The following is a 20,888-nucleotide window of genomic DNA, read 5'->3' as shown; positions in this document are numbered from 1 at the left end:
GATCGCACGGTTCACGTGGACGTTTGATGCCCATGCTGGTTGGAGTGAAGCCTTGACTGATGGCATCTGACAGCTCAGCTCCAGCAGTAATGCACCTTGACAGATGTACATGTGCAGGTGTGTGTGTGTGTGTACACTCTAGTTCTGTGACGAAGGTGCACAATACACACACACACACACACACACACACACACACACACACACACACACACACACACACACACACACACACTCAATCCACCAGTATGACAACCAGTCCTTTAACTCCCCATCAGAGTAAGGGGAATGGTCTTGGACAGACCTGCGATGACCTCACACACTGAGGATTTGAGAGAGCAAATTTAAGTGGCCTCTTATGAAGGGCCGACAATGATGGCATGACGGCAACACACAGACGAGCACAGAGAGGAGCCAATCACAAGCCTTTTAAGAGGCTCCCAGCTGCAGGCCCAACGGCATGTGCGAGCCCGTGCCTAACACTCCACTCCACAGTTGGTGCTCCCCAGAGCTGATGTCATAATAAGTGGACACAGCAGAGATAATGAAATCCGAGGCCCGGGCCAAAGTGTCCATCAGGAAACCATGTTCTGTCAGATGAGGTCATCGCTTAAGACTCCCTCTAACTGCGCGGGATGAGGCGCAGTGTGTGTCAGTTTTTATGACGGCTTCCTCATTATCAAGGACCCTGGCAATCAAAACCCTGGCTCAACGGTTTACTCTGTAGAGCTGTCAGTAATAATATTGTCCCCGAGGTGCAGCAACAGGGGGAGTAGAGGGGTTTGGCAAGACTTGCCATCACATAAAAAGGCCAGACTCACATGAAGGGACTCTAAATAATTAGGACAAAGCTAGCAATGGGACATATCAGTGATGCGACCAGCAATTTATTTCTTTAAATACCATATATGAATAAAGTTTGTGTTCATGACGTAACCATTATCCATACTTACTAACCAAAAATCTGTCAGATTCATTATTATTTCAGTGGGCACTTTATGTGTAACATATGCCTTCTCTGATCCACAACTGGTAATGTCTCATGCCAACCAGTGCGATGTCAAAACGTATGACTAGCAATGTATGTCACAACAACAAGATGTTGTACATAACAAAGACAAACAATATTAATTGAATTTGAAATTAAAATTATTATATAAACATAATAAAAAAATAAATCATATATATATATATTTTTTAATTTGCTATAAAACACAAACATAGCCAGACACACACCAGTAAACATGCATTGCAAGACCACAGTCAGCACACACATGTGCGCCGCACATGTGCGCCCCACACACACACACACACACACACACACACACACACACACAGACTCATACTGTACATGACTCACCGTTCTGCAGCAGCTCCTCAAGGTTGTCAGGGTTACGGGCAAGGTGCAGGATGAGAGTGGCCCCGCGGATCTTCTCTGGAATGTCTTCATACAGCAGCTCCACATAGTCATCTATGCTGTTAATGTTGGCCTCCTCATCCAGCTAACAGAGAGAGAGAGAGAGAGAGAGAGAGAGAGGGAGAGAGAGAGAGGGAGAGAGAGGGAGGGGGGGGTAGAGAGAGAGAGAGGGTGAGAGAGAGGGATAGAGAGAGAGAGGGAGAGAGGGGGGTAGAGAGAGAGAGAGAGAGGGAGGGAGAGAGAGAGGGAGAGAGAGGGATAGAGAGAGGGAGAGAGAGGGAGAGAGGGGGAGAGAGGGGGTAGAGAGAGAGAGAGAGGGAGAGAGAGAGGGTGAGAGAGAGAGAGGGAGAGAGAGGGAGAGGGAGAAAGAGAGGGAAAGAGAGAGGGAGAGATAGGGACAGATGGAAAGAGAGAGGGAGAGAGGGAGAAAGAGAGAGAGAGAGAGATTAACAGAAAAAACGACAGAGACCAGCAGTAATCTAACATTCAGCAAATTGTTTATAAGGACCAATTGATAAAAGACAATGGTTATATTGTGTGGTTACCTCCATGCCTTCGAAAGGGGCCAGGTCCCTTGGCTTGATGGGTGTTTTTTCCCGCTTGTCTGGAGGTAAACAAAGACAGGAAAACGTCACTGCCAGAAACAGTGCTAACAATCAGCATCATTTTCTTTCTCTTCATTGTAACTGTGAAAACTATGAATATCACTTCCACTTTGAATGGCCTAAATATAGTGTTACACGTCACATGGACCCTTCATCATTCACATTGATTTTCACTTTAATGTATGAATAAGTAGACACATTCATATTTTATACAGTTAGTAAGTGGGGTCTGCCAAATTGCATCATCCACTATCCTATCCATTTGTTTGTATTTTACTGTGTCTTCACATCATAAATCAAGGCGCTATGTGCTTTCTAAAGTCATATAATGCATGGTTTGTCTCACTGAACAAATAAATATATGGCATGCTTATAACTAAATCTTGCTCATTAGAGCTCTTGATAATTCTGCAGTTTGTGGACTACACCCACCAAGACTTCCGGTCTTCTTGCGAGTCTGGAGGTACTTCAGCAGGTGCTCCACCTCATTAACCCTGGATGGGTGGATGAGTCTGCACTCCTCCACCACTTTCCTGGCCAGAGATGCCGTGTCCGTGTTGGCATTCAGGCTTTTGAGGCGGATACTGCATGGGCCAAAACGGCATGTTACACAAAGGAGGAGGAGGAGCACGCAAAGAGCAACCAGTGTACAGATGGCAACACAACTCAGACAAATTAAGAGCATACCACACATTTTACTGTGTAGGCTAACTTTGATAGTGTGATGAGGTATTAAAACAAATTAAGAAATAAAACAAAAGTGTACATTTATCACACAATGACTCAAATCCACTCTTAAAACTCCAAAATCATAACGCAATACAAAATAGATCATAACACAATACAACATATTCAGCTGGCTCAATACAGTTACAGTATTAGAGCTATGATGGCGTTATAGGAAAAGAGATTGCTAAACATTGTCATCTCATAAACAATGAAGACTGAAGCTGTCAGCATACACTGCGTATTTTGTCTTACATTTTTTGACACTCCTTGCGATCCCCAAGCACTGGGTCCCCCATCTCTCCCAAAATTGTGGCTTCCACCTCATATTGGACGACGAGGGCTTTCTCTGTAGGGTGGACATCCAAGCTACCGCCCTTCACTTTTCTGTTAACGTTAGATAATTTGCGGGTCATTGACAATGCCATTGTATGCGACTGTGTAAAACAATGTAAAAATTGAGATAGACTAAAGAAACAGCCGCCAACACAAGATGACGGACAGCTAAGTGATATGGATAGATATGGGTGTGTGTGTACTGTAAGCTCCTGTAACGTTAACTGTAGCCTAGATAACGTTAGTATGCCAGTTAGCTGTGGCTAACGTTGTCCGAATACATTCAAACGAGACTTATTTCAAGACTTTGATGTCATGTCGGACCATTTTGGGATATCTAGCATTAAACGTTTGTCTTACTTTCATATATCGTTTTATTGAATTTGACTTTTGCCACTAGGCACACTGACCCACATTCTGTGTTTGAATAGGAGGCTAAGCTGACGTTAGCTCACGTAGCAATGGACATTGCATTGCTTGCAATGGCATTACATCCATCAACGTTAGCACTATGCTAACTGACTGTACAGGCAGACTACGTTACCTTTTCAAATATCTCGCGTCGTCCGCTTGCATTCTGCTTTTTACATTAAAAACAAAAGTTTCCAACTGGTTATTAAGATTCCTTTACACTAATCCAGAGATGCTAATTCCACGAAGCTATCATATTTTAATTCAGCAAGCTGGATGTTGATGTTTCTGTTGCCAAGGGCTGGGACCAGACTTCCCAGCATGCATCTGCACAGTAAAATCCCTCTCGCATCGCCATCTGGAGAAAATGAGAGAAAATACACTCAATCAAAACAGAACTTGTTCTGAAAAGGGGGAAATCATCCAAATGCTTTTCACTATTTCACAGACATACACACAGTCCATATTGATGGATGTTGACGTCCCACTTGAGTGTGACATTTGGATGGGGTAAGAGGTTTGGTGGCTTTAGGCTGTGACAGAGGGTGTGGGGTGAGTTTGACTACAACTTCTACCATTATGACTTAAACATTCACATTCAAAACTAAGATTTAATGTATTGAGTGGACTCGTAAGCTCTCCATTCGCCTCAGTCAGTGAGATGTTAATGATCCTGAATGCAACCCTGATGGTCAGGGCAAACTGTATGGGATCTGTCATAGGCTATCATATTCTGCATTCTGGTGCTAATCTGTTTGGTTCTAATTTAGGAGAACCCAGACAAACCTGTTTGTAAATTTGATATAATGTTGAAACTGGGTTCACCCGGGTTAGGTTGGTTCAGGAAAGATAATGAGTGCATCTCTTAACAAAATTAAATGACTGATTACAAATGATAAATCGAGGCTACACTTCCTCCACCAGTAACTTCTTATAGCCTATTATTCGTCTTTCAGGTTGTTTTGACCCAGTTATCCAACCAGCTGGGTGGTCTGGGTCCTGATTCAGCATGGTGAATAAGACAGGCAAGGGAACTGCGGTGGGTAAGTAATACAAATCAGCACTTGTCTGCTTGTGGCAGCAGCTTGCATCACCAGATAAATCTCTCTGAATCTGAATCTGAATCAGATCTTTCTGTCTGCCCAATAACACTGGACCTACACTATATCAGCTCATTCAGACAAGACATGATCCAATGAAATTTTGTTTCATCTACGATATACAATATACACATATACAATATAAAACCAAATCCTCATGATATACACCCCTGGCAAGGTGTATTTCAATATGATGATAAGGCTTAAAATAAGAGGCACTATAAGAGTATGGTATGACGTATTGTCCAGAACACTGTATCACATAGTGTACAAGTCGTGTCCAACTCTGATGTCATTTCATCTAGGCAGCCCTCCTGGGCCATGAGGAAACAGCTATGAGGTGCCTTTGAGAGCCATCCTTGTGGCTGAAAATAACTAAGTTGCCCCCCTCAAGCCTGGCTATGTGTTTGACCTAAACCTTAAGTTGTAGTTGGTGGCACAATGTGTAATTTAGAAGTGCCTTTGAATCACAGTTGCAGACAGAGGCAGAGGGGTTATGTATACAAACATGAGCCAGCGTGGCTAAGAATAGTAGCCATATTAATAGGCTGTCAGGGGCTTGACTGGAACGTATGGCCTGCTGGTGCGGATCGAAAACCAAGAGGTCAATTTGCTGGGTCTTGTCGGACAGATTCAAGGGCTGAAACAGATAGGCCCTGCTACTGCCCCCTTTCCCCTCCCACCTCTCTCTCTCTCTCTTCGCCCAGTCTCCTTCTGGAAGACAAGCAGGTGATCTGTAAAGCCATCGTGGTTTTCAGCTGTTTCCTTACAGGAGGAACTCTGTGCTGATCACTTGCAGCCTCACAGGCAGAAGCTTAACACCAGTATTGCTGCAGCGACACTTACGGTGTCACATGGTCCTCCCTACACATACACACACACACTCACACTTGATCGACGTTCAGTGACTGAGCGAGCAGCGAGCGAACATGTCGGACGGAGCAAGCATTATGGAGTACAGCGGAACTCACCAGGCCTTCCGCAACAGCTGGGCCGGCACCGATCACGAGATGTGCCGCCACAGTATGTCCTTTCACTTGCACACTACGCTGCGCAAGGAGTTCTTCGCCAGCTACCTTCACCTGCTGGAGCAGACTCGTATTGGTAAGCATTGAAGATCCCACGAGACCGGTCCCAGCCCTCTTCACCTAACCTGTGCATGAGGGGTAGAAAAACTGCAGAAACTGGTTTTGAATTAAAGGGGTAATGGGAGATTTAAACTAGGTTTTGTAGTGTGTGCAGTGTATAGCGTGATCTTAGGCTTGTGCTGGTCAAGCTCCTCTTCCTCTTCCTTGTGCTCTTCGTCTTCTTGACTTCATGACACCCAGTATAATGTGTATTAAGAGGCCTCATTTGGAGACACTGAGTTCCCTTTAATCTGTTATATTGTCATTCATTATCCCTGAGCCTATGTGCAAATCTCATATAATTTCAGTACATCTAAAATGTACTCTTTCCTTGAAAAATACCAAACATGACAGGCTCCTGTTTCATAATGTCACCCATTGATTCACTTAAATCATATTTTGGGTGTTCAGACACCAACAATGGCAAGTCTCTACTGCCTCTTGGTGCCTCTGTGTTTCTATGCAGTGTCTGTGTGCTGCATTTTTGTCAGACTGAGTGTGTAATGTAGGACACACTTTACACCTCACAGTCTCGTTAAATAATGTAACTTGTTCATGGACAGGACAGGAGTGGGACGCACCCCCACCCTATTTTTGGTGACCTGCAGTGCCGTTTGTGTGTGTGTTCATTGGTGTTTCTGTGTATTTTAAGGTGTAAAAGCAGTGTAGTGTTTTCCAAAATATGTTTGTAAGGATGTATTGAATGAATCCCATCAGAGGTTCTTTGAACCTGCGTTAAAGGTCTTTCTAACACCCATGTTTATTGATGTTTCAAGATGCATTTGGAGAAGACAAAGCTTTTTCCCTTCAGTGTAGTATGATCAACTTTTTTAGGAGATGGAAATGATATTATAGTCATGAAGTCAAAGGTGTAGTACTTGAGTTCAATCCAGTACACCTTTGAGAAATTCAAGGAAGGAAAGTTAATTCAGCTACAGCCCTGTAGCTGTCCATACAGTGTGTGCGTGCTTGAAGAAACTTTCTGATGTCCTGGTTCTACAAGGGAAATAAAAATAGGCACAGATCTAAAAATTCTACATTGCTACAAGAGAAGGAATGGGTGTAATTTGACTGGCTGTTGAGCTCAAAGTTCACTGACAGGATCATGGACTCTACCTTTAAAGTCCCTGTAAAAATTAAAATAAATGTCTTTAATTTGAAACACCACAGACAAAGGTGGCATTAATGAAAATCTGGATGAATAAAAACACATAGTATATTAAGTATATTAAATTAGGTCTCAAAATCTTGAAAAAATATCCAGCATTCTTTACTCTCAAATGCTGTGGGCAGGTCAGCTGACAAGTCTGAAGCCACGTCCAATGAAGCAACGGTGCTGCCCTTCTCAACTATCCTACAACATAGTTTCAGCCAGTCTCTCTAAACCAGCTGATTCTAAATAGCACAGCTCTTCAGCCAGATAGATGAGCTAATTAGTAAAAATACCTGTGTTAAGTGTTCAAAATATGCATCAAGTGCTAATCTACTGCAGATAGCAGATTTTTCACAATGCACATAGTTTACTATCTTTTACAAGGTGTTTCCAATCAAATCTCCAATTTTGGGTGACATGAGGATCTTCAAAATTCTGCCATCCAAGATATAGGATATGAAGGCATAGGAACACTCTGATCTTAAGTCCTAAGGCATGTGTCAATCTAAAAAAAACCTTGAGACACGAGACACACATCTCAAGATCATTCATCTCTGCCTTTCACACTCTCTTTACTTGTTTCACTCTTTTGTATGACGAAGGTCAGAGTAAAATTTAGTTGATTCTTGAATAAGATATTCTTTTAACAGAAAATCAACCATTTGAAACCAGAATTTGATCTGTTTTAATGTTGGACCTGTATGGACAGCAAGAAGAAATGAGCTGTGATATTTTAAGTGAGTGGGATGTAGGTGATGCTTTTTGCTGGAGGGGGGGGTGGACGACGTGCAATGGGGTCAGAGGTTAGGCGGTCACTAGGTGTCTGCTCGTGTGACAAAGGTCTCTGGGTACACTGACTTTGACTGACATATCTTGAGCTCCATAAGAAGTTTCAGGGGAGGACCTTGACTGTTTTGTAAAAATGTAGCTAAAGCATATGAAATAATTTGGTCTACATGGGTGCTTATCTAAAATGTGATAATTATATTCTCCATTCTGATGTGCAAAACCCTCCATGTGGTGCAGCGGGATAGTAGCAACTGAGCCTCTCCTCAGTTTAAGTTCAATGAGATTTCAGCTGCTATTTCTGCACAGGTTGCTTTGATCTTATAAAACAGCGGGGCTGCTGCTTATGCTCCTAGCAGTGATATGATTTACTCGCAGGTGAATCCTTTTTATTAGGAGCTTCCTCTAATGGACTATGACATGCAGCAGCTTTGAAAAAACGTCCTGCACATGTTGCAAACTCCAGCCTTTTTGCCTTCCTTATACACTCTGTAGCTCATTCAGGAGCAGGTGTACTAACATGTACAGAAGCAGATGTCATAAACTAGCCTGCATAATGCATAAGCAGGAGATAACGATATGACAGCAGTCCTATAATAATGGTAGTAACTTTATTAGCTGTGTAATGCCAGAGAACACCAGTCGTGAAATGCTAGTTGACTAGTTTTGTTTACTCATGGCAATGGTTGATAGATAGAGACATGGGCGTATTATGAACTTTCGGGCCCCTGGGCCCAGATGTATTAAGGGCCCCCCACTAATTGTTGTTTATGTGGGAGGGGGGGTTTGGGGGTCCTCCCCCAGACATTTTTTTAATTTGTTTGATGTGATTTCCTGTATTCTGGTGCATTTTGGGGATGGCCAATACTAAATTCAATCAGATTCATAGCCTACATCCTGATTTGTTGATATTGAGGCAATGATTCCATGCAAAGGCTTGGGCTTCAGGGCCCCCTGACCCCTTGGGCCCCTGGGCCTAGGCCCGGTAGGCCCGTGCAGTAATCCATCCCTGGGTAGAGAAAACTCATGCTTTTAGCCTGCTTCTCTCTGAATGGTAGAATGTCACGCCCACTCCGAAAAAAACAGGATAGAACAAATGTTCTGATTTATGTTCTGAACCGATTTTTGTTTGGTTGGAATGCTCCGAACGGTTCAAATGTTGGTTCATGAGCGGGAACGAAAAAAAGGTGGAAAAAGGCTCTCTGTGAAGACCCTTTCAACAAGGTAAACAAAAACAATGCTTGAACGTTCTATTTGGGCCCCAATCTACTTCCTCTGCATTAAGATAACATATGGAATGTTAAAACGGAAGTCTTGTGGGGCCAACTATGATGCTGAGAATGGAACTCTCTTGAAAGGGTCCATAAGTATACTTTACTACTTTACATATACTCTTTTGATCCTGTGAGGCAAATTTGGTCTCTGCATTTATCCTAATCCGTAAATTAGTGAAACACACTCGGCACACAGTGAACACACAGGTGAAGCCCACACTAATCCTGGCGCAGTGTCTGGGACACTCCTTTGGGAAATGTTTCCAATCGTAGCATTGTTACGGGCGTACAATTTGCGTTAACTTTGAAATCATTGGTCCAGCCTAACCAGTTGCATAGATCAGGGATGCCTAATGTTACTTCCTACTTTGCCACTAACCTTTGCAAACAATAAGGAAACGTAATGGCACTTATTGGCACAGGCACTAAAGAAGGAATGTATATACAGTAAGTAAGTATAAGTATATACTCTTTTGATCCTGTGAGAGAAATTTGGTCTCTGCATTTATCCCAATCCGTGAATAAGTGAAACACACTCAGCACACAGTGAACACACAGTGACGTGAAGCACACACTAATCCTGTCTGAGGTGAAAGAGAATGAGCTGATATTCAGGCAGGCAGGGTCAGGTAATAGCCTAGTAATAGCCTGCCTTTTCTAGGAAGAATTTCATCAGAACGTATGCCGAAGAACATGGCACGGCTTGTACGAACAGACACATATCTAAAGCTGCATTCTGTCTACCACAGGAGTGCAGGAAAAACAAGTAGCACTTTTCTGACTAGTGCATACACATTCATGGGAGGGTTGTGGGAAAAGTTGAAATTTTGGACATAGATAATTATGGGAGGACATGCATGTGGGGAGCCGCAGGGAACAGCAATGTCTGTTTTGCAATGGAAATTTGCCACCTTTTAAAAAGCAGGAATAATCCATATTGCTGCACATGTTGCAAAGTCCTCTTTTCACCTCTTGCCTTCTGCAGCACCTTCAGTGCCTTATGAGAGCAGAGCTGACTTTCCATCTTCACAGCTGGGACTCCATCATTTAACTCTCCATCACAGCTGGGACTCCATCATTTAAATCTGCAATTCTGACTGCTCAGCATCGGCCTCCAGTTTGCAAGAGTTGCCTTTGAGGCAGCTGGAGTCAAACGTGCCAGGCCTTACCCTTGCTAATGATTGTGGTTGTGCAGTTGCTCCCGCTACACATTTTGTCTGTTTCAGAGCTTCCTTGGCTTGCCTACAGGCAACTCAACATCGGTAGTCATGGGGTCTTGCTATTTTCTTTTTCTTTTTTTAAAGTATATATTTTTGGGCTTTTATGCCTTTAATGTGACAGGATAGTGGAGAGTGACAGGAAGTGAGTGGAAGAGAAAGTCGGGGTGGGATCCGGAAAGGACCACAGGGCGGGAATCGAACCCGGTTTGCCGGCGTACGGTGCAGGTGCCCCAGCCAGTTGTGCCACAGCTGGGGCCTGGGTCTTGCTATTTTCTGAGCTAATGTGCTACTCACCTGATCGTGTTAAGTGTCCTTGTCATAATGTGTCCCTGAAGACAATGCTAATCTCCTCACATGTGGCCAGGCCTTTGACTTAAGACATGTGTATCGCAGTGTGGTGCGCCAGTATGTGGTGTTGAAGAGACACTCCTTTGAGCCATAAATATGGACGTGCACACACAAACATTAGCGGTTGTGGCTAAGTATAGTGATTGCTTTAACAGCCTTTCAGCAACTTGCCAGCACTGGTATTATCTGTTGGTCGCATGTTGGCATGTACGAGTCAAAAGCAAAGAGGTCTTAGAGTGCCAGCTATGTGGAGCCAGATTCAGAAGGCATCTTTTTGAAACAGATAGGCCCTGCTCCCCGCCCCTACACCTCTTTGCTCTCTCCCTCTCTCTCCTGCTCCCTAAGAGGAGTAAGTGATCCGTGAAGCCATAGCAGTGAGTGAGGGGACCCTGGTGCCGATCACATACAGCCCAGCCGGCCGAGTCTTCAGAAGCACTCGGCAACAACTCAGTTGCAGTATCCCTGCAAAGGCTCTGGGCGCTGCAAGACATACTTGCTCCAAGACCTCCTCACCCTCAGTGCACCAGTACTTTGCAACCGGTGGGTCTAGCGACACGCAAACATGCCGAGCGTCTTGGACTTCAGCGGGACGCCCCAGCAGTCCCATGAAGAATGGGTCAAGGCAATGAGCGAATCACGCCGCTCCAGCATGTCCTTCCACTTCCACAACACACTGCGCAAGGAGTTCTTTTCCAGCTACCAGTACCTGAAGGATCAGCTGCCTCTGGGTAAGCTCAGGAGATCACTATGAGTCTCCTCTAAAACCTTTACTCAAAACAAGTTAAGCACGATGAACAGATTGAAAATGGCTTCAAAGTCTGACTTGTAAGACTATGGCTGTATACCCCAGAGTATTTTTCTGACTCAGCTAGTTGTGAGAATTGTGTTATGTTATATTTTAACAACCAAACGTGTCAGGACAGTTCAACGTGGTTCCTCAGTATGCATATGTGTAAATGGCAGATGACTTTGATAATTTAACCTATGCCCTTATAGAACATACTCCACAGCACCTGCCATAAATCAGCAGGCTTGCCAATCTGTCAATCATGACTGCAGATCACGTCCTCAAGTGTACTATGTAGTTTGTGCGTTTTGGTTTGAGCATGTTGGCTACACATCTATACTTCATGATCAATAATGAGGGAACTAAGGGGACACTTGTTAGCCCTCATGGGGGTTGGGCTATTCCCCTGACACCGTAAAAAAAGGAAAAAATCCTGCACATTGTACTTTGCACAGAAAGCATTTTAGCTTTCTGTGCAAAGTACAATGTGCAGGATTTTTTCCTTTTTTGTCATTGTGATGAAGTCAATGTATTTTTGGTGTTTTTGTGGAGAAAATCCAGGGAGATATGTGAGGAACAAGACACTGCTAATATCCTGCTACATAAATTGCTTCAGCGATGATGTTGCTTGTCAAAATCCAACATGATTAGTAGGAGTCAGTATTTTGGACTCAGATACCTTGTAAACAGGACTCATAAATATATGTGGATATAATAAAAGATGGCAACCAAATATCTTGATTATGTGTCCGTTTGTACAGCTGTTAAAATGCTACTGCTCTTTCCCACATTAGTATTTGCATTTGGATTAGCAAAATACATGTTATTACATACATACAAGGATATTTGGCTTAATAAAGACCAGAGCATAGAGGCCTATGGAGACTTGACAACGTGAGAAGGTTGACCTCTTTGCCGTCTCAATTTAGATTTTTGCCCTTCTGACCTAGATCCTACAAAACCAAATGGACGACAGTCTTGTTGGCTAAAATATTTTTTTAAATACAGGATCTTAACATCAGACACAGATCGAAACAGCAACATATAGATAAGTAAAACAGCAAAGAATTGTACTGTAGGTAGCAAAATCAGTACTGTTAAAATCAATACAGTACTGTTAAAACAACACATTCCGTCAACTGGATACATTTAAAAGAAGAAATAACCAGCTCATTGGACTATCATGAGGGAAATATCATGTTGTTTGTTGTGCAAATAATTGACCAACCCACCAACCAACCAATCAACATCTCAAATCCGCTTCTTAAGTCTTACAGCCTGAAGACAACAGCTACTGTAAGCCTTGAGAGAAAGGATGGCCAGCCAACTGGCTGTAGATGTCGGTCATCAGTGAAGCATATCACGCTCATCTCCTTGATCAAATCTTATCCCCAGGCCAGCTGTTATTTTTAGCCCTCCTCAGAACGTCTCTCCGCAAAGTCACATGACCAACCTTGTGGACCGTGAGTGTGTGTGACTTTGTGTATCAGATGTACAGCCTCTCTGCCAACCCCTGCGTACCCGCCACTTCTAGAAGGTATCTGCAGCAAATCCACTGACAACTCCTCCGACATGCCCGACTGTGTTTGTCTTAGAGCACGTGTGGTTTGCTGCCATTGTCACGTTTACTCTCCCCATTGGCTGTGAACATAGCATCATGTCGCTGGTGTTAAAGTCTACACAGCTCATTGGAAAAGGTCCAGTTGCTAGGAGACTGTGTTTGGAGTTCGGTGTTGAAGTTGCAGTGGTCGTTATGTTAATCTGGTGACAGGCTGGCTCTGGCAGGCAAAAGGCCTATCACCTCCCTCACAACATCAAACTGCTGACAGCCAGCGAGGGGTGATGCTTGTCTGTTTCAAGGAGTTGAGATGGTTTCAGGGCCTAGCGCTCTTCCTATGGGAATGCTCATGGGAAATTAGCATCCACTGTGATGGTTTCAGGGCCTCACGCTCTTCCTATGGGAATGCTCATGGGAAATTAGCGTCCACTGTGACCAGGAGCTCTACATAGTGTGTTGACCTGTCAGTGTGGTCCTTGGAAGTGGAAGAGGAAACAAGAGAGGGAGACTTACTGTCTAATTAGTGACCTGTTACCAGTGTCATTCAGCTGACTGGACAGAGTGGAGACATGAGTGAAGGGCACACACACACATACACACACACACACACACTCTTGCACACATACACACACACATACACACACACACTTGCACTCACACACACACATTTGCACACACACACACACACACTTGCGCACACACACACACCTTGCTGATGTATTTCTCTGATTTGGCAGGTTATCTACACATACTGTACAGTTATTTAATTATCTGATCCATCCAGACGGCCAGGTGTAATCCAGTGCTCCAATGGACTATATGCCACCTGTGTGTGGATGTGTCTATGTGTGTGTGTGTGCAAGTGTGTGTGTGTGTGTGTGCAAGTGTGTGTGTGTGTGTGTGTGTGTGTGTGTGTGTGTGTGTGTGTGTGTGTGTGTGTGTGTGTGTCTGTCTGTGTGTGTGTGTGTGTGTGTGTGTGTGCCTTTATACTAAGCAACAGGCCTACACTTGTACATTTTAACAGAGCTCCCTATTTTCACGGGGCAGCCGTGGCCTACTGGTTAGCGCTTAGGACTTATAACCGGAGGGTTGCCGGTTCGAACCCCGACCAGTAGGCACAGCTGAAGTGCCCTTGATCAAGGCACCTAACTGTTGTACTGTAGCAGGCAGCTCACTGCGCCGGGATTAGTGTGTAATTCACCTCACTGTGTGTTCACTGTGTACTGAGTGTGTTTCACTAATTCACAGATTGGGATAAATGCAGAGACCAAATTTCCCTCACGGGATCAAAGGAGTATATATACTTATAATTATAACTCTCTGTACCCAGACACACTTCATATTGTCTCCAAACAACACATTGAAAAGGAACTATTACTTCTGATGATTCTAAGCGCACCCTGTTGACCTTGTGTAAGAGTTCTAAAAGGCAAAAGAAATATGAGTCTAATCACTGTGTTTATGTCTTGTGTTGGTTTTATGATAACAGTGATCGTGTACGATGTTGACCTCTTTCATCTCTGATAGAGTATGTCATCATTTTGAGTAATAGTATTTGTGTGATGTTCCATTGGCCCGATGTGTGTTGGGTTCGTGTAACTTTAATATTAATCACAGGGAAGTCACAGGCTATCCATGCATACTTTCCCACACAGTCTCACTCGTGTATCTGTGTGTGTGTGTGTGTGTGTGTGTGTGTGTATGTGTGCGTTCCCACACAGTGAAGCTGTACGCAGTGACCTGTGAGTATATCAAAGGAGAGAAGCAGTTCTACTACAGAGCCCAGAAGTTCTATGAGGATGTTCCCGCGTCGGAGGAGGGCATGATGGGAGATTTCGTGGAGCTGTCCGAGGTGGACCTGGAAGGCTCGCGGCAGTTCCTGAAGAAGTTTGTCGGGGTAGGCTATGACCAACAGGGCCACTCTGGCAGTCGGCAGATGGATGGCGCCGAAGATTACTGCATGAGTAATGTCGCTGTCACGACTGAGGACATTGGTGTGTATGTGTGTGTGTGTGTGTGTGTGCGAAAAAAAGAGTTTACTCTCCGGAATGCAGCATGACTAATATCACTGTCACCTCCAAGAAGATGATGATGTTGTGACACATCACTGTGTTGTGCTGTGTGTGTGTGCCTCATATGGATATCTCTGGATGGAGTTTCTGCATACAGTACATTCAGTTGTACAGTGAATGTTTTTGTATGCCTGTATGTGTGTTTTTTGGGTTTGTTCATTTGTATGTAAACACTTCTGTGTGTTTCTGTCAAAAATATCTGTGTGTGTGTGTGTGTGTGTGTCAGCTCTTATCTGTGTGTACTGTGTTAATCTGAGCCTGGCTCCACGCTCAGGTTTTGCTCCCTCTGACAGAAAATAAATCATTCCCTATTGTGTTTGTGTGTTCCAGTGCGTAAGCTTCTATGTCTCTCCCAAGACAGGCCGTACAATAAATAATTTTAACTTATCTGTTTATGTGTGTTTGCATGACTTTGTGACTATGCAAGTGCATGTGTGTGTGTGTGTGTGTGTGTGTGTGTGTGTGTGTGTGTGTGTGTGTGTGTGTGTGTGTCTACGTGAGTGCATGTGTGTGTGCAGTATGTGTGTGTGTGTCTATGTGAGTGCATGTGTGTGTGTGTGTGTGAGAGCACATGAGCGTGTGTGAATATTTATTCCTCCCACTCAGGGCGGATGGTTTACACAGTGTGTCGGCTCACTCACATCAGACACAGCACCTAGAGATAAAGAGACCAGTGAACGCTACAGCATGTGGTGCCTGTGCAGAGTTGCTGTCCATCAGAGTGGAAGCTCACAGTATAGGGCGCTTATTTATGCCCATGTGTTTTTAACTCGCACTATGTGGCCCTGCATGTTGGCATATGTGTGTGTGTGTGTGTGTGTGTGTGTGTACGCTTCCATATGTGTGTTTCTATGTCTGTCCGTGAGTGTGTGTGTGTGTGCATGCACATGTGTTTGACCATCAGGATAATTTACACCGGTGTGTGTGTGTGTGTTCAGTGGAGCCGCTGCTATTCATAGTCCTGTGTGTGCATAGTGATCCCGGGCCTGCTGATCTCTCTGGATTTGGGAACGCCGGGAGAGAGACGGAGCCGGAAATGCTCTCAGGAGATTAGCCCTACTGCAAAGCCCGCTCTGTTAACAGCCCACTGTGCCCTGTCTGCATGCAAACATGTCTGGAAGTGTGTGCTCATGCAAACACATGTATGTGTGTGTGTGCGTGTGTGTTTGTGTGTCTATGTGTTTGTGTGTGTGTGTGTGTGTGTGTGTGTGTGTGTGTGAGAGAGAGTGTGTGTATGTGTTTGTGTGTGTGTGTGAGAGAGAGAGAAAGTGTATGTGTGTGTGGTGTGTGTATATGTTTATGTGTGAGTGTGTGTGTGTGTGCTTGTATGAGTATAGTGTGCGTTGTCTGTGTGTGTGTGTGTGTGCCTGCTTGTGTGTGTGGTGAGGGCTTGTGTGTGTTTGTGGGTGTATGTGCATGGCGCATGTGTATGTGTAAGTGCATACGATACATTTCTGAGCCCACGTGGTATAGGAGAGAGGCACGGTCTGTTCTCAGAGTTCTTTCATTGCTCCAGAGGAGACATATTGCACACATTTGTCCCAAATGGATAGAGTTACATCTTTTCTTCGCTTGTCTCCTTCCCTTTACATGCAGGAGATGTGACAAGACTGGACAGCTGAATTTCAGTGGAATTTACACATACATAAATAGATGTGCTTTGAGCATTCTAGAGAAACTATTAGTAACATAGTAACATGGTTTGAAATTGGACAGGACTCTATATAAGATCACTGATTGTTTTGGCGCTTCACTTATTGCTTCATAAATATGACAATGTTTAGACAGGCCTTTACGAGCCTTCATTAGTTTTATAGTCAGATTCGGGCAGCCGTGACCTACTGGTTAGCGCTTCAGACTTGTAACCGGAGGGTTGCCGGTTCGAACCCCGACTAGTAGGAAGCAGCTGAAGTGCCCTTGAGCAAGGCATCCAACCCCTCACTGCTCCCCGAGCGCTGCTGTTGTAGCAGGCAGCTCACTGCGCCGGGATTAGTGTGTGCTTCACCTCACTGTGTTCACTGTGTGCTGAGTGTGTTTCACTAATTCACGGATTGGGATAAATGCAGAGACCAAATTTCCCTCACAGGATCAAAAGACTGTATATACTTATACTTATTTCATAAATATGACAATGTTTAGACACGGCTTTATAAGCCTTCATTAGTTTTATAATCAGATTCCCATCTAAGCAATTTAAACTATGATGGATGTTGGCTTTGGTACTATAACACCATATTAAGGATTAAATCATAGGATAAAAGGATAAAAAACCTAAACATTAAACTTCACAGCTCTTGATTATCTTCCCTTTGTTGTGTGAGTTTATTCCTACTTGGATCTGGGTGTAGTTGGTTGTAGCTATCATCATTTTGACATCAGGTAGAAACTCTCAGCTGACATAGATGCAACTCATCCAGGCAGCTCATTATGGACCACTAAGTGTCAAGAAGGTCACAATCTGAGCATGTGTTCCTGTAAAACGACTAGTGAAGCATCAAGCTAAAAATACCTTCATGGGAATTAATAAGTTAAGAGGGATGATTCCCAAGGAACACGGACCTGATAAAATGTGCACCACACACGTGTGCTTTAAGTCCCTTTAGATAAGAGCACATACGTTTGAAAAACAGCTGTACAAGTGTGCCAGCCTTCAGCACATAGTGTCCAATGACGTCATCTCTGATTGACTTCCTAAAAGAGAATGATTTGCTGCTAAGTGGGGGGGCGGTGGGGGCCGGAATCTCAGGGAAATGTCAGATGAACACAGCTAATAATTTGGAAATCACTTGTAATCCCTCACAGCTCTATCGGGTGACAGAGGATGGCAGAGTCAATGTCAAAGCCATAGGTTAGCTTCACAAGGAAACCTGAGGCTAGCAGTGTGACTGTATGTGTGGCCCATAGAGTCAGTCAGCTAAATGTAAATGCTAACCTCAGTCGCCACCATTAATAATGACCACATGGGCCTGTCCTCTGCGTCCTTGTAAGTTCCATTCATTCTTCACTGCCCACCTGCTCCCCATAGAAACCAATGAGTTTCCACAGGCAGCTGAGACAACAAGGCAAAGACCACACGCTTAACTCAAACAGACATTTCAGTTGTCTTTGTGGAATCAGACTGACCACTACTAGCTAGGTACAAGAGTCTGTTTCACACATTTAGAACAAGATAATGGCTATGCACTGTAAACAAGAGAAGGAGGATTTTAAGTGAGGGAGAGCGAGTCTTTGTGCACACATAACTTAAAACTGTACCAAAAACAGACAGAGGGCCACCTTTCATACAATGAACAGATTCATTTGGAACAGGTGACTGGAAAAAGAAAATTAAATTATATTATATTGTAAGTCCAAGTATTTCCTGAAAAGGGCACCATGTTTTGAAAGTATGCCAAGCTGCCCTGAGAGTAGCATGCATAAAACCACAAGCAATGCTTCACCTAAATGAGAGTGGATTTTCAATTTTTTAAGCGATGTGTAATATGGCAGTGGTATGAGATGTTTTTCTGCAGGGGAATGTCCTTGCTCCATCACCAATAACTCTTCCAATCCCCTTAGGCCATAGTGCACTTCAGAGGAATGCTGTTTGTCCAATGCAGTGAGGTGAATGAGATAGATGAGATCTAGAGATGAGAGGAGTCAGTCGTGTAGGGAGCAGATACTGTAATGTACCAGTGGGTTGGGGATCATGGGAGCGTTTAAGTCTTTAAGGTGGTGACAGTGTAAGGTGAAGGTCTGATAGGTGATTGGTGCATGACAATTCCATGTGTCTGTGTGTGTGCTTTCAACCAGAAGCAGACAATGATTGAACATTTTCATTTGTGTGTGTATGTGTGTGTATGTGTCTCTGTGTGTGTATGTGTGTGTCTTTATGTGTGTGTGTTTCTCTGCAGGGTCCCGGTAAGGCGGGTACCAAACGTGCCCTGGACTGCGGCTGTGGCATCGGCCGCGTGTCCAAGGGAGTTCTCTTCCCCATCTTCGAGACCATGGAGATGGCGGACATGATGGAGGAATACCTGCTGCACGCACACGAGGAGTACCTGGGCGACTACGCTGACAGGGTGGAGTCGTATTACTGCTACAACCTCAAGGACCTCAGACTTTCGCTCAGAAGATACGACGTCGTCTGGATACAATGGGTCGCCTGTGAGTTCACCTGAGTGTGTTTCTCTCTCTGTGTATTGTGTGTATTGAGTGAAGATAGTATTCTCTTGAAGTAAATGAGAAATGAGAAAGAAGGTGTGTGTGCGCGTGTGTATGTCTTTGAGTGACAGCGGGTGTGCGTATGGGGGTTGTGTGGTATATGTTTGTGCCAAGGTGTGGGGTATATGATTACACTTTCTGCCCATCTACAAGTCTTAATTTAGTTCAGGGATGTTTACACTTGCAAATTGATCTATATTGGTGACTACAGGTTTGAGCCTCTTTTGTTGCAGTACAGAATTACAGCCCCCTATAGTGTGTGCGCGTGTGTGTGTGTGTGTGTGTCTGTGTGTGTGTGTGTGTGTGTGTGTGAACCCAGAGAAAGCATGTGATCTCTTCACCACTCCATGTGGGGCTAAAAATGATTGCAGATGGAATAAGGATGCTCTGGTGTGTGTGTGTGTGTGTGTGTGTGTATGTATGTATATCTGTGTGTGTGTGTGTGTGTGTGTTGGGGGAGGGGGGGGGGGGGTTGGGTGTTCATTGCTAAAGGGGAACTTCTATCTGGAGATTACTCAAACTCTTAGATTGATTTCATCATGTGGCTTCTTATTCCTGACAAGATGACATATAATCTTACAGACTTGCACGTACGCACTCACTCACACACCCTTCCATTGCTGGCCAAATATCAAATGTGGTGCTTTAGATGTTCATGATCAACATTCAAACACAGTGACCTTGATGTTCATAATCACTCATGTCCACAGTCAATAAACACCTTTTAAACCCTCTTTTGTAGCTTGTAGCTGTGAATGCTATAGCACATTTTGCCTTGGGGGACAGGGTATATATTCATAGCAGTCACACATCACACCTTTCGCAGAACTAGATTCATAGGAGTGTACTGTGTGTATTCCGGTACCACCTCTTAAGCACTGTTGTGTGTCCTGTCCCCTATGTCCTGTTCCCTCGCTGATCCCTGCAGGTCACCTGACTGACAAGGACCTGATGGACTTCCTGGTGCGCTGCAAAGCCAGCCTGCGGCCCAATGGCGTGATCGTCATCAAGGACAACATGGCACGCCAGGGCTGCAAGCTGGACCCGGTGGACAGCAGCATCATCCGCCACCTGGACATCATGAAGGGCATCATCCAGAAGGCCGGCCTGGAGGTCCTGGACGTGGTGAAGCAGGAGGGCTTCCCTGAGGTCATGGTGCCGATATGGATGATCGCCATGCGGTGACACCGCCCAGGAGGGACCATCTTGACCAGAGACATTTTTCATTTCTTTTTTTTAAATTATTATTATTATTCACAGAGATGTATGTATATCTGTAAACCGGTCCATGTTTGGTTGGTGTGGGGTATGAGTAGGGGTAGATATCAAAAAGAGTTATTGTGCGCACATCCCACCTTCTGGCAGGTGCAGGACAAAAAAAACTTACTCCAGTGAAAAAATATATAGTGTCCGCAACACAGCTTAAACTCCCATATTTAATGTATAAAAGCAACGTTTCGACCCTGCTGGGTCATCTTCAGGCAAAACCCTGAAGAAGACCCAGCAGGGTCGAAACGTTGCGTTTTTGTACATTAAATATGGGAATTTAAGCAGTGTTGCGGACACTATATATTTTTTTCATTAGGGGGTAGATACCTCTATGACAGACTAATAGAACATCAAAACACAAGTGCCCTGCCATGAGTCAAACCCCTTCTCAGCCCCATCACCCCTCAGTCCTATTCATGTGTAAGGGTTTATCCTCATCATCTCATCGCAGTGGAGGTCTCAGACGTAGAGCAGCATAACTGCTATAAGGGAGATGATA

The 20,888-nt window shown here is 44.3% G+C and overlaps 2 protein-coding genes across 5 annotated transcripts in view; one reads left to right on the top strand and one right to left on the bottom strand.

The window, feature by feature from the left end:
* kifap3a (kinesin-associated protein 3a) overlaps positions 1–3,828 on the bottom strand; it is a 23,710-nt gene extending 19,882 nt beyond the window's left edge. Inside the window, exons 1-5 of the mRNA XM_042056348.1 lie at positions 3,626–3,828; positions 3,001–3,132; positions 2,452–2,603; positions 1,960–2,018; positions 1,358–1,499 (exon numbers count right to left, since the gene is read on the bottom strand). Of these exons, the coding sequence (XP_041912282.1) occupies positions 1,358–1,499; positions 1,960–2,018; positions 2,452–2,603; positions 3,001–3,132; positions 3,626–3,657 (517 nt within the window). The 5' untranslated portion in view covers positions 3,658–3,828. The remainder of the gene's footprint in view (positions 1–1,357; positions 1,500–1,959; positions 2,019–2,451; positions 2,604–3,000; positions 3,133–3,625) is intronic.
* A 1,472-nt stretch (positions 3,829–5,300) lies between these two features.
* Positions 5,301–20,582, top strand: ntmt2 (N-terminal Xaa-Pro-Lys N-methyltransferase). Of its 4 annotated transcripts, none has more exons than XM_042056353.1 (5): positions 5,884–5,895; positions 10,884–11,228; positions 14,567–14,742; positions 18,811–19,063; positions 20,049–20,580. In XM_042056353.1, the coding sequence occupies exons 2-5, from the start codon at positions 11,063–11,065 to the stop codon at positions 20,303–20,305; spliced, it is 852 nt and encodes a 283-aa protein (XP_041912287.1). In that variant the 5' UTR covers positions 5,884–5,895; positions 10,884–11,062; the 3' UTR covers positions 20,306–20,580. The 4 variants fall into 4 exon arrangements, with proteins under 4 accessions (XP_041912284.1, XP_041912287.1, XP_041912286.1 ...); XM_042056352.1 differs by having other exon boundaries at positions 10,880–11,228; XM_042056350.1 differs by lacking the exons at positions 5,884–5,895; positions 10,884–11,228 and adding an exon at positions 5,301–5,696 and having other exon boundaries at positions 20,049–20,582.
* Positions 20,583–20,888: the final 306 nt, after the last annotated feature.

The sequence above is a fragment of the Alosa sapidissima genome, chromosome 12 (genome assembly GCF_018492685.1).
Source record: "Alosa sapidissima isolate fAloSap1 chromosome 12, fAloSap1.pri, whole genome shotgun sequence".
NCBI classification, from domain to species: domain Eukaryota; kingdom Metazoa; phylum Chordata; class Actinopteri; order Clupeiformes; family Clupeidae; genus Alosa; species Alosa sapidissima.
This window is presented reverse-complemented; position numbering and strand designations above follow the sequence as displayed.